The 12,041-nt window shown below is 38.6% G+C and overlaps 1 protein-coding gene across 4 annotated transcripts in view; it reads right to left on the reverse strand.

The window, feature by feature from the left end:
- Positions 1-12,041, reverse strand: part of stxbp5a (syntaxin binding protein 5a (tomosyn)) — a 94,976-nt gene that overhangs the window by 17,244 nt on the left and 65,691 nt on the right. For all 4 annotated transcript variants that reach the window (XM_005454664.4, XM_005454663.4, XM_005454662.4 and 1 more), the window contains exons 9-16: positions 11,009-11,132; positions 9,427-9,505; positions 8,619-8,773; positions 6,396-6,468; positions 5,975-6,122; positions 3,406-3,473; positions 1,058-1,098; positions 649-869 (exon numbers count right to left, since the gene is read on the reverse strand). In XM_005454664.4, the coding sequence (XP_005454721.1) occupies positions 649-869; positions 1,058-1,098; positions 3,406-3,473; positions 5,975-6,122; positions 6,396-6,468; positions 8,619-8,773; positions 9,427-9,505; positions 11,009-11,132 (909 nt within the window). The remainder of the gene's footprint in view (positions 1-648; positions 870-1,057; positions 1,099-3,405; positions 3,474-5,974; positions 6,123-6,395; positions 6,469-8,618; positions 8,774-9,426; positions 9,506-11,008; positions 11,133-12,041) is intronic.

The following is a 12,041-nucleotide window of genomic DNA, read 5'->3' on the forward strand; positions in this document are numbered from 1 at the left end:
CAGAAAGTACAACAAATATGTCATAAAAGTTCTATAAAGATACACTAAGTGGTCAAAAAGGACAAGATAGATTATAATGTAAAAAACCAAGTAGGTACAATAACGCAGAGTTATAAAAATACTTGCAAAACAGGTAATTTCTTCATTTTATCTCCAGTGCTTTGTAAATCCTGTTGACTACGGCCTATTTACCAATTTTAAGAAAGTATATGAAACAAAAAAAAATATCTGCAATCACTTTTTGGCAGATAATCTTGTTTTTGACAGGATCAGGGAAGGGAGTGTGAAAAGTACAAACAGTGGCTGCAGTGGACACTTCATTGTTTTTAACACTCGGTTTCACTTCAGCACTTTGTATCTCATAACTTAGTTCTCCTCCGAGGCAAACTGATGGACCGACAACAAAACAAAGAGTAGCCCACAGCTCTACAATATATTTCTGACAATGCACCCAGTGAACAACAGGCATTTACTGCAGGCAGACGGGCAGTCCATATCTGCTTTTCATCATTAAAATGAGTGGTTAGAGCATTTCATGTAAATCCCTTTTTGTGTGTTAGGAAGCGACATATTACAAAAGACGATTAGGAAAAACATGAAATTCCTGGAAGTTGAAGATCAAAGGTAAAATTGAAGACTATTACCCACCTGAACCACCTCAGTAGTTACTTCCAGCTTACTGAAGCGGTAGATGATAACATTGGCTGACACACCGGCCACACACAGCATCCGGCTCTCGGGGCACCAGGCCATGATCTGAATGGCAAAGGGGTCTTCATCTGGCACCTCAGTGCTGCCCTTGTCCTCCTTAGACCTGTTCCTGTCAAATATCTTGGCTGTTTTGAGTTTATAGAGCACCTGGAGCATTACTAGAAAGAAAGGAGGAAAGAAAAAACATCAGGAGCAGCAGCTCCATTGAAGCCTATGCTAAAGGAGACGCTCTTACAGGCATACATGAATGAGTAAAAAACAAAGTGTCCTTTGTCTTTTTCTGTTTAAAAGCTAATAAAATAGTCAATAAAATAAACTATATTTGTAATTTATGAGCTTAACCTACTTGCAGAGGCATCCCAGAACTTCACAGTTCCATCAGCGTGCCTGGAAATGCAAGGGAGTGAAAAGAGGCACAAATGAAGGACCATGTCAGTTATAACCTTTGACTTTTTATGTGAGCAAACAACACCAGCCAATTTGTAACATTTGCAGGGAAAGAAAACAATATCAGCCATGGTAACAAAAATATGTCAGAATTTGCCGTAGTAAAGCTTTTCCAATGAAATCTCATGAGAAGTGAGAAAATCAAAATACACTTAGAGCGTAAAATGACTGAAAGGGAAGGTATTTATCCTTTTAAAAAATCCCTTACATCAGCCACGCGTCTCTTCTTTGAAACCACCAAGCTGATTCCCAAAGAGCTATTACCCGAAAACTTGGTGTGCAGTGTGAGGAAACTGGACAAGTGGAGGGCAAATGAAGAAGTGACAAGCCTAAACAAAAAAGTGGTGAAGGCTATGTCACGGTTTGATCCACCATGCAATACAATACCATCTCCAAAGCATCAATAGATTGATCTGAAGGTCAAAGTGATAATGATGCTATATAGAGCTATTTAAAACCATGTTTGTTGCTGCCATTATTTGTATTGATAACACATAGGTATTCTTTGGGCCTCTGACATCTTCTTAAAGATCAAATAAGTCCAAACTTTTATAAAACGTCTTTTATCTTTAAAACTGTGCCTGAATTTCTTTTGCCTTTTTTTGTATTGGCAGCATTTAAGAAATAGTAGTGGGGATTCTAAACGTCACATCAAAGATTGCATCCAAATATCACGTCACATTTGACCTCTGACTACAAGGTCAACTGAATGATCTGAAAGTGATTATAATGCTATATAGAGATATTTAAAACTGTGTTTCTCACTGTCAGTGTTTATATTCACAACATATACATATAGGGAATATATGGGGATTCTAAATATGACGTTTCTTTGGACCTGTGACCTCTTCTTTAAGGTCAAATAAGGTTAAACTTTCATAAAATGTCTTCTACTGTTAAAAGGATGCTTACATTTCTTCTTCTTCTGTTTGTATAGTGAACATTTAGATAATGATACTGGTATCTGGGTATTCTTTCAAGTTGTTCCCAAAACGCACTATATTTTTAAAGAAGGTATTGTCAACACAAAGAGAATGATCTGCCTAGTTAGTTAGAAATATACTGTAATAAGCTCTCGTTACTAAAGTAGTAACATTTAGAATCCCCATATGTCATTTCACATATATGCCTACATGCTGTCAATACAAACAATGACTTAAGAAACTGTTTTAAATAGCTCTATATTGCATTTTTATCACTCTGACCTTCAGTCCAATCTTTTGACCTTCAAGGAGAGGCGAAACATAGCATAATTTAAATCTTCATACATTAGTTTCTATTTGTTAATAATACACACTACACTTGTAAGAAAAATAGTTTCGAAGTTCTAAGGCTTTTTGTCAATTTTTAACAAATAAATCACTAAGTTAACCTTAAAGACCTCAGTGGATATGGGGCAAATCTTAACAGATTGTTCACATGACCTCACTCTACACCCCTACAAAGTTATTCAAAACTTCTCAAGCTTCTAACCTCCTTGGCAGAGGTAATTAGAAACGACTCAAGCCTTTTGCACAGCGCTGTAATTTGTGATTTTTTTATAACTATAACAGTAAGTTAATCAGTAAATATATAGCCAGAAGTATTTGGGCATCTGAACAGCTCCAAAGCAATATCAACATAATTCAGATCACAAGACGTCCTAATGATATAACGAGGAGATATATTCTAGACATACATGGGTTCCCAACTCCGTAACAAACATTTGAAGAAGAAAACATTCAATAATCCATTAATATCGAAGTAATTCTAGACAAACATAAAGGCGTAACATCAATATGTATTATAAAAGAATGCTTTCGTATTGATAATTGACAGATTTTCTATTTGGTGTCACAAAAAGATGCATGTCATTTGGCTGTTTTTCTTCTTTGTTTTGTTGGCAATTCAGCTAAGTGGAGAGGGAGAGAAATACTGTGCAGGCTGTGGCACTCTTCGAAGGAAAAAAAAAACCTGGGCAGAATAATAATGTGGCACATGGGGGAGAAGAGACAAGGAGGAAGGAGAGGAGCAAGAGCCTCCTACTGCCTAACCCATACCTCAATGTCACTCCTTTCCCGCATGTGTTCTGTTAAAAACACCCCCCACCCCCCCTTGTTGACAGCTTCGAGAGGGATAATAAGCATCAAATGGGAGCAAAGTGCACATGATGGGAATATATAAAAACTTGGTGACCTGACAGTGCAGGAGAGGGGAAAGCAATTGTGCAGGATAATAAAGATAACACTAATGAAATTAGTGTCTTACCCAGTGATGATGATCTCTGGGTAGCTCTGTATGCCTTGACCCCAGTTCCCACCACTAATGGGCCATTCCTGGATAGACAGCAGACAACACACGCGTTACCTTAGTAAATGAGATCGTACGGGAATCACTATGTCAGTAAACAAGGTGTCAATGAACACACTGATTGTGCAAATAGATGACATGATAAACCAGTGCAAGTGTGAGTGCACGCAGGAAAACAAGCACGAGTCCTTGGCGTACGTCTCTCAGCGTGTCTTGCGATTATGGTGTGCGTGTGAGTCTCCGTGTGTGCGAGTGTGTGTTAGTGGGGGTTTGGTTATGAACACGTTGACACATACAAAGGTCAACGGGATGACTCACGGTGATCTTTATGTGAGAATACCCTCCCGCAGCTCAGTAAGGCTTGCGCTTAACAGGGGAAAAAAAGGAAGAAGCTAGGCTGCCAGTTTGGGTCAGTGCATGCTGACATTTCAGACAGAAAGCCAGAACAAGGCAACAGAGAAAAGAACATAAGCATACATAATGGCTGAAAAAGCAGGGGGTCTGTCTTAAATGATACAGAGATGTGAGAAGAGAATGAGAGGACAGAGGAGGTGTACTGAGGGACAGGAGGATCATTAGGTAACATGGCACTGCTATATAGTCCATTTGGCTTCATGGAAACGTTAAGAAATATATTTCCGAGGACTAAGACAAATTCACCTATTATGTAGAGCGAGGTATTAATGTGCCCTTTATCCTGTGACCTTCTTGTTCTTTATGTATGTAGGCGCATTGTGGGAATTTCTGTTCCTTTGGCATTAAACTCTTTCATCACATCAAAAATCTGTGATGGCAACTGAATTATTTCATGAGTTACTGCAATTAATTTTATATCCAAATATTTCAAAATTTGCCTCATTCAATAATGTGGAGCAGCAGTTAGTTGTTTGTAGTCTCAGACTTCTAATTACAGTTCAGTAACTTCCTAATAATTTGTGTTTTCTGTGACGTTTCCCCAAAATACTCGTTTGACACCAGTAACAGCTGTGATAGCAGCTCTCTGAGACACAGTCATGCTTTGATTTCATTTCTAACAACAGCATGCAATGCTGACAAAGCGGCAATATAAATATAGGGATGTTTAGCATGTGGTGTCTACCCGAGGCCTGTTCTCAGAAGCTGGATTTCAAACATAATCTGCTCTGGACCTCGCTGCGAAAATATTGAGGTCTCTAGTTGAAAGCTTTCGTGTTTCCCTAATGACCACTGATAATATAGATTTTGAGACGCAATTTTATTCCTTGTTTTTCTGCTGCGAGCAATTTAAAACCCGTTTTATTGTTATATAAGTTTTACTACAGCAACATAATCCTAAAAAAGGGCATGTGAGTCTTGTGCTTTCAGAGCTTATATAATTATATATGCAACTAAGCGTAGTTACTGGTTTGATAGTTTTTTATATATTTTTTCTTTCATTGCTCTTAAACCTTTTTTACTGCCTGGTGTGCAGCTGAGGGATTTGCTAAAATTTCTTTCACACCATAGGTATGCCTTTATTTATTCATTATTGTGCAATGAGAGCAACATGTCTATGAATTTACAGTGTTTTTCCCCTATCATTACTTTCTTGCTTTAAATACATTTTATTTATGTAGCACCTTTCCCATCTTACTTACCACTCACACACATGCAGCACTTTTTATTACGACACTTACTTTACAGCACTTTCCTTCTCACGGAGACTCACATACCACCTTGACTAAAGCAGCTGTATTTCATTTTGTTTTAAGTATATGCTTCTTTCATTTTATTACATCTAAAATATCGCAATAAGCAACAAATAATGTCACGATCTAAATAACCTCAAGAACAGATCAAAAAACAAAGTCACTGACGTCTATCAGTCTGGAAAAGGTTACAAAGATATTTCTAAAGCTTTGGGACTCCAGTAAAAAAAACAAGCTGTGAGAGCCATTATCCACAAATAAAGGAAACCTGGAACAGTGGTGAACCTTCCTAGGAATGGCCGACTCATCCAGGAGGTCACAAAAGAACCCAGAACAACATCTAAAGAACTCCAGGCTTTACTTGCCTCAGGTTCATGAATCAGCAAAAAGAAAGAGACTTGGCAAAAAATGGTATCCATGGGAGAGATCCAAGGAGAAACTCTGTGCTGACCGAAAAGAACACAAAGGCTGGTCTCACATCTTAATAATCTCCAAGATTTTAGGGGAAAATATTCTGTGGACAAGACCAGGTTTGGAAAAAAAAAACTGAATTCTTTTTATTTACTGAGGTTACTTTGTCTAGTATTGCATATTAATACTTGCTGAAACATTTAAGTGTAACAAAAACACAATCATATATGGTGGATGCACTACTTTTAGTCTTCTCAGAATAAATGAATATTTTCAAACATGCAAAACTGCAAATCTGGAAAAACAGAGGCTTTGCCCTTTGAGTCTATGTCTTAATCCAAAGTCTCTTCTTCACCCACGATATGTTGTACAAGTGATTTTCTATTAAGATGTCAGAGGAAGAAGGACACAAAACCAGGAATGGCATCCAATGATAAAACATGCAGTACCTTTTTGCTGTAGCCCTGTCGTTTCTGCCGCGAGCCAACAGAGTAAAGTGCAGGTATGAGGTCCACAGGGCAGTCGGCAAAGTACTCGCAGCAGGTCACAGGAGACTCGTGGATAGTCAGAGGATAGGGGTTCTCGAATATTGGATAACTGTTAAATACAGCCCGCACATACTCAAGTGATAAGTCAGTCTAAATAAAAATATGTCTGCCGGTGTCAGTTGCACTGGTCAGACACAGTGTTGCATACCTGCAACATGCAGTTCAACAAATGTTGGACATTGACTAAATATGTTAAGTAAAGAAAGGGATAATAAACAACAGTGACAAGCTGTACTATTGGGCCAAGTAGCAGTTTACCCCATGGTTAAGCAACAAAAGTCAAGATAATGAACAATTTTTTGAAAAACAGAGTCGGACTTACCCATTTTGTGCAAGGTCGATCACCACTAAATCCTTTTCTAGAAGGACGACCACAGCATAGGGTTCCTGAAAATCTGCAAACCACACAAAGATTCATAACATCACACTTTTATCAGTCTTGTAATTCCATGAGAAAAGAGCTCCCCTGAAATATGCAAACCACATGGGAAGAATTTCCCACTCTTTATACAGCAAATTATATCTATGCCCTTAAGATGTGAGGGCAGGAACGCTCAACGCTAGAATTTTATTATACTATGTAATTTATAACTGTAGGGGATATTGCTCAAGTTGAATATTTGTATCAGTCTGATTTGAGAGTAAAATGTCATATTCCATTTTAAGATTAGTGCCTCATAATAGATTTTAACTGTGGTAATGAATAAATTCATTTTATTTTACTTGCCACTGCATAATCTGCAGAGGCTCGGTATATACTGTAACCTGCAGTGCAAAAATTGCTTCAGTTTCATACATTTGCAATAATCAACGTGTCAAGTGGAGCGTTTCCCAAATCTGTTTGTTATTAACAGCCCCTTGACAAGAGCAGACTGGAGTTATAAAGCCCCACTTAATTTATGGGAAAGGGCAAACATGCAAAACCTCCTCTGGAGCTTGCTGCCCTAAAGGTTTGTCCAGACCCAGCTGTCACAGAACACAAGGGTTGTTTCCTATCATATCGTCCACGATAATGCTAGTAAAAATTCTTACGTGCAATAAAATGTCATAAGGCGATACAAAATGTTTATGTTTCCTAGTGCGTGCCACCATGAGACAAGCCCAGGCATGTCTGAGAACAAGAACTGTGTCTCAACCTTCGATGACAAGCATCAATAAAACACCGTTTCTCTTTTATCGTCAGAAATATCATCATTGCAGATTTTCTTGACATACTGTTAAATTACTTTAAGTCCAAAGACATGCAGTTAGTGGGGATAGGTTAATAGGAAACTCTAAACTGCCCATAGGTGTGAATGTGAGTGTGAATGGTTGTCTGCGTCTATGTGTTAGCCATGCGACAGACTGCCGACGTGTCCAGGGTGTACCCTGTCTCTCGCCCTAAGACAGCTGAGATAGGCTCCAGCCCCCCCCCCCATGGCGACCCTGAAAAGGATAAGCGGCAGAGATGCATGGATGGCATTTTAAAGCTATATCACCACCCGAACTTTGTGTTATGTTTGGACAGTAACAACACGTCCCAATTCCTTTAGGATCTTTGATTTGAAAATAAAATTCACAGTTTGTAGCTCCAACTACAACATCAAAGACCGACCTAATAGTGTATGTGATTCTAACCAGTTTGTGAAACATCCTAAGCTAGTTTTCCGATGGATATGGACCTTCCCATCAACGCATCTGTTGACCACTTACTCCCTATAAATGGGGACATGGCAAACCAAAACTACATCATTTCCCCTCACTGAAGTATAAAGCATTTAGGTATTTTCTTTAATTTGTCTCCTGTATGTCTGTACTCTAAGTACCAAGAAAAAAAATTATTCGATTTTCATCACTACCTTTTGTAAGTGTTTGGATTTGTATCATTTCCTTGTCTGTAAAGGCATCTCAAGAATTCCTAGTTGGTCTGTTTAGTTTATCATTCATCCAAAATATTCAACTTTGCATTGACAAGTATAGTTTATACATGATATTTAGGGATACCGCCTCATCTGCTTGTGCCAGGATTGTTAGACTATATGGACAAACATTCATTGTGTAATCCAAAGACCCAGTAATGTCCATTACCAGATGATTTCAGTGAGCAGTGACATCGGATTGTCAGTGACATAATGAAGTCGCCATTCTTACATAATTCGCTAATCCGTCCTGTAGCTGTATACGTGCCAGATAACACAGCAGCAGAGATTACATCCTGGATCACATACATACAGGCCATACTGGTAAGCTCCAGCTGTTAGCTCCTCAATACCGTAAATAAAATAATAATTAAATTTAGATTGAAGGGCATTGTGCACAGCGGGATGAAATGAAAATGTAATAGCCTATGTGTCAGATAATAAAACTGAAAAGTAGCATCCTTTCCCTTGGGAAATTTCTGATTTATTACAGGAACACACTCACACACACAGACAGGCTGTCCAACATAATTAAAAACCAGAAAGTTGTGTGCATATCTCCGCAGGTGTTAGTGCAAAAGAAGAGTAAATTAACAATGTCCATAATTCTCAGACATTCTCATTCAGACCAAAACACGCACACTTACCATTAGGATATGGTGTCTCACATAGCGTGAGGAAGTCTACTATAGGATAGTCCATCTCCAGCACAGCAGTACTCTTCCCATGCATCACTGTTAGACAAGGCCTCCGGCCCACCGTGTCATAGGACAGACCACCGGAAAAGATTATGAAGGGCTCCCTGGAACGAGTTGCATTCATGCAATTAGTTACTTAAATGGGTTTTTAAAATAGTAGGCATTTTATATGGTGGGGCTTTATTTAATAATGTGTGTTCACACTTTTAATATTTTATTTAGCCAGCAGGATATCGTTGGCAGTGGCATTATGAGCCTTGGTAAAACTTAAAGCATGAGTTAATCTGACTACAAATGAAAAAAATCAGTAAAGTGAGCTTAATTTTTCGAGGAACTGTTGCATGGATATCAATGTATGTATACCATGGTATACTGTAAGTAAGATGTCATGATGCATGCAAAATAACATCAGGGTTGGAGTTAAAAGACTTTGATTTAAAGAGGACTGGGCTGTCTTGTCTTCAGTATCCACACCTCTGAGTTTATGCTTTATATGACAAAAACAGGCTAATAGCTGATTAAGAAAAGCTGATACTACGAAATATACAGTTTTGAATGATTGGGTTAAGTTACAAGTATGGGGAGTATCGTATGTAAGTAAAATGCACATGTGCAACCTGAGCTGCTTTGTGGGGGCTTTTGTCATGGCTCTGCAGGCATTAAACACATGCATGTCTATAAACATGCTCAAGCGAAGGTGCATGGGCACAAGTGTATAACAGTATATGTGTATGCGTGTGAGACAGAGGGATCATACCCAATTCTAGTTGTTTTGTACTCCACTTTAAGAATGGGCTTACAAGACTCTGGCTTCTTCCCATCCTTGGGCTGTTTTCCTAAAATAGAACAAACAGAAGTTACTTTGGTTTGCAGTTCACTCCTTCTTCACCCAGTCTCTTCTCGTTTCTCCTGTCGTCTTGGGGTTTTTTTCCCCCCAGAAGCAGCACTTTAAAATGCTGCGCTGAACAGTATGCAGCAAAATAACAGAAACCTATTCATCAGAGAGAAGAAAGACAAATGGAACGACGGGGACATGCAAAGAAAGGTGTTAAGATCCTGGATGATTTACAGAATCCATCTTTTCAAATCTCAAGGCGTGTCAGTGTGGAATAAAATTACACATCCATCACATGCATGCCTATGTGTGCGCATTTCTGTATCACAAAGTACAGTGAGTAGTTGAATTTATATGAAAAGTCTTACTGAAGAGCGAAAGTGACCCCTAATGCAGGTTATGCAAAGCAGGTCTGTGTAATAAAGAACACTTTTTAATAACTAGCATTTAATAATGGATATCTAAAAAGACAATTAAAAGAGGACTTATAAGCCTTACTTAAACATGTCAAAGGAATTTGCATAATTGCCCATTAAATACCAAACTAATTATGCATGCAGCAGTGGGAGAAACAACTAATTAAAAAGCCCATGCGGTGAAATCTTTTCTGCAACCCCCTACACATAAAATCAGCTTGAAAAACTGGTTCGAAGTTGTTGTATTTTTTTTTTAACTTTGATTTCATTTCTTTTCTTGTTCCCTTTTCTGACTCTCTTGCTTTCTCTGCCCAGTTGCCATCGTCTATTTTTCTTCCAGGTGCTTCATCTGGGTGAACTAAGTGGGGTGAGTCGGTGTGTTGGGGGACATTAGAGTATGGATTAAATGCATCTTCAAAAGAGCAGACTTGCTTTCTGCAGGAAGTAAACAGAGGACGCACATGCACACACTAAGTAAAGAAAACAGAGGCAGGAAATAATTGAACCGACAATAATCCTCTGCCTGAAATGAGGAAACAATGATTGAGCCATGTGTAGGCAGACACTTGAGAGATGGCTACAGCGGGAACAACAAAATCAACACTACAAGACCTTGAAGTCATCAGACCATGGGCAATCAGTGTTTTTATGTAACAATTAAAAAATAAAGTTAAAATCACACTCTATGTGGATGTTTGTTCCAAAGCTATGAGGTATATTCAGATAGGTGGCACCCAACTTTTTTGTTTAGATCCTCTAAAGCAAAGTCTACTTGCAACCCACCCACCCATATTTTAATTCTCCAGCCTAGTAAACATCTCACACCCTTTAGATTTATCTCAACACTCTCCATGGAGGTCTTGATCCCTTCACCGAGAACAACAGATTTAAGGGCAGCACGTATACCTTTGACCCTGTGTGGATTAAAGGAAAGACAAAATAAAGTCAAACTTCTTCACCCAGTTCTAGTCATTAAAAATGTAGGAACCCTGGAAAAAGAACAGTTCAAGGAAATCATTACAAGCCAAAAAATTACTGTGACATTGTATGTATAAAGTGTGTGTGTGTGTGTGTTTTCACTTCCTTACCGTGTGGTGTGATTGTCTGTATGGGCTTGCCCTGGCCTCTGACGTTCCATATGGTCAGAGTTCCATCTGAGTGACTGCAGATGAACTGCTTGCCCTCGTGATGCCAGGCAACTGAGTGGATAGCCTAAGAAATGACAGGCAGGAAGGCAAGGGTTGGGGGGCAGTGGTTTAGTTGAACGAAACCTTATGTGCCAGCATGCACCTTACGCTACAAGTTTGTTGCATTACCACAGCCATACGGTACATGATTTCCATACTTGGCTTAAATGGCCGTGGCTTTGCATACTTGCGCAGATGGTTAAAGTGAGATAAAAGAGCTCCCTGGCTTTAGAAAATTTCCTGTGGCACAAATGCATATATTAAAAGCTTTCATAGGAACCATTTGTTGAATGTAAAATAAAGAAAAAAGCCAACTAGATGGTTCCATTAGCAATATTATTAACTTAGGAGTCATATTTCATGAAGATACAGCATTACTCTGACAAATGTGTCCATAATATCCAATATAATTGAAAAACTGCTAATAATTCAATCAAGACCATATGGTTTAGCATGAATTACTGTGAAATTAAGAAAAAAAAGTATAGTCCATCACTGAGAGCTAGAGGAACAATAGGAGCTTCAGATATAAATGTTTTCAAAAGGTTAAAAACTACTTGCATATTTACAAAAGGAAATATGGTTTATCACAATCTTAATATCAACTACAACAGTTACAGAAAAGGCTGCAAAAGGGGAAGTTTAAGAGGTGACCTTTAGTTAGGGCTTCAAAACCGAGAAGAGGGCACAAGTGAAGAAAATAAAGACCAAATGGAGATACAGATCTCTGATTCACAGACAAGCTAACAGATAAAGAGAATAATGGGGAAAGACAGGCAAGATTTAGAGAGCTGGTGCCCTCTCTGTCCTCTCATCTTTCCCATCATCTGAACAGTCCTGCTGCTGTTGTAAGCCTGGCTTGGGATGATTTATGTACTAGCAACAAAACACAAACACATCAAAACCAAAGTATATCTGCAAAGGCCAAGCTTGC

The sequence above is a fragment of the Oreochromis niloticus genome, linkage group LG15, assembly GCF_001858045.2.
Source record: "Oreochromis niloticus isolate F11D_XX linkage group LG15, O_niloticus_UMD_NMBU, whole genome shotgun sequence".
NCBI classification, from domain to species: Eukaryota; Metazoa; Chordata; class Actinopteri; order Cichliformes; family Cichlidae; genus Oreochromis; species Oreochromis niloticus.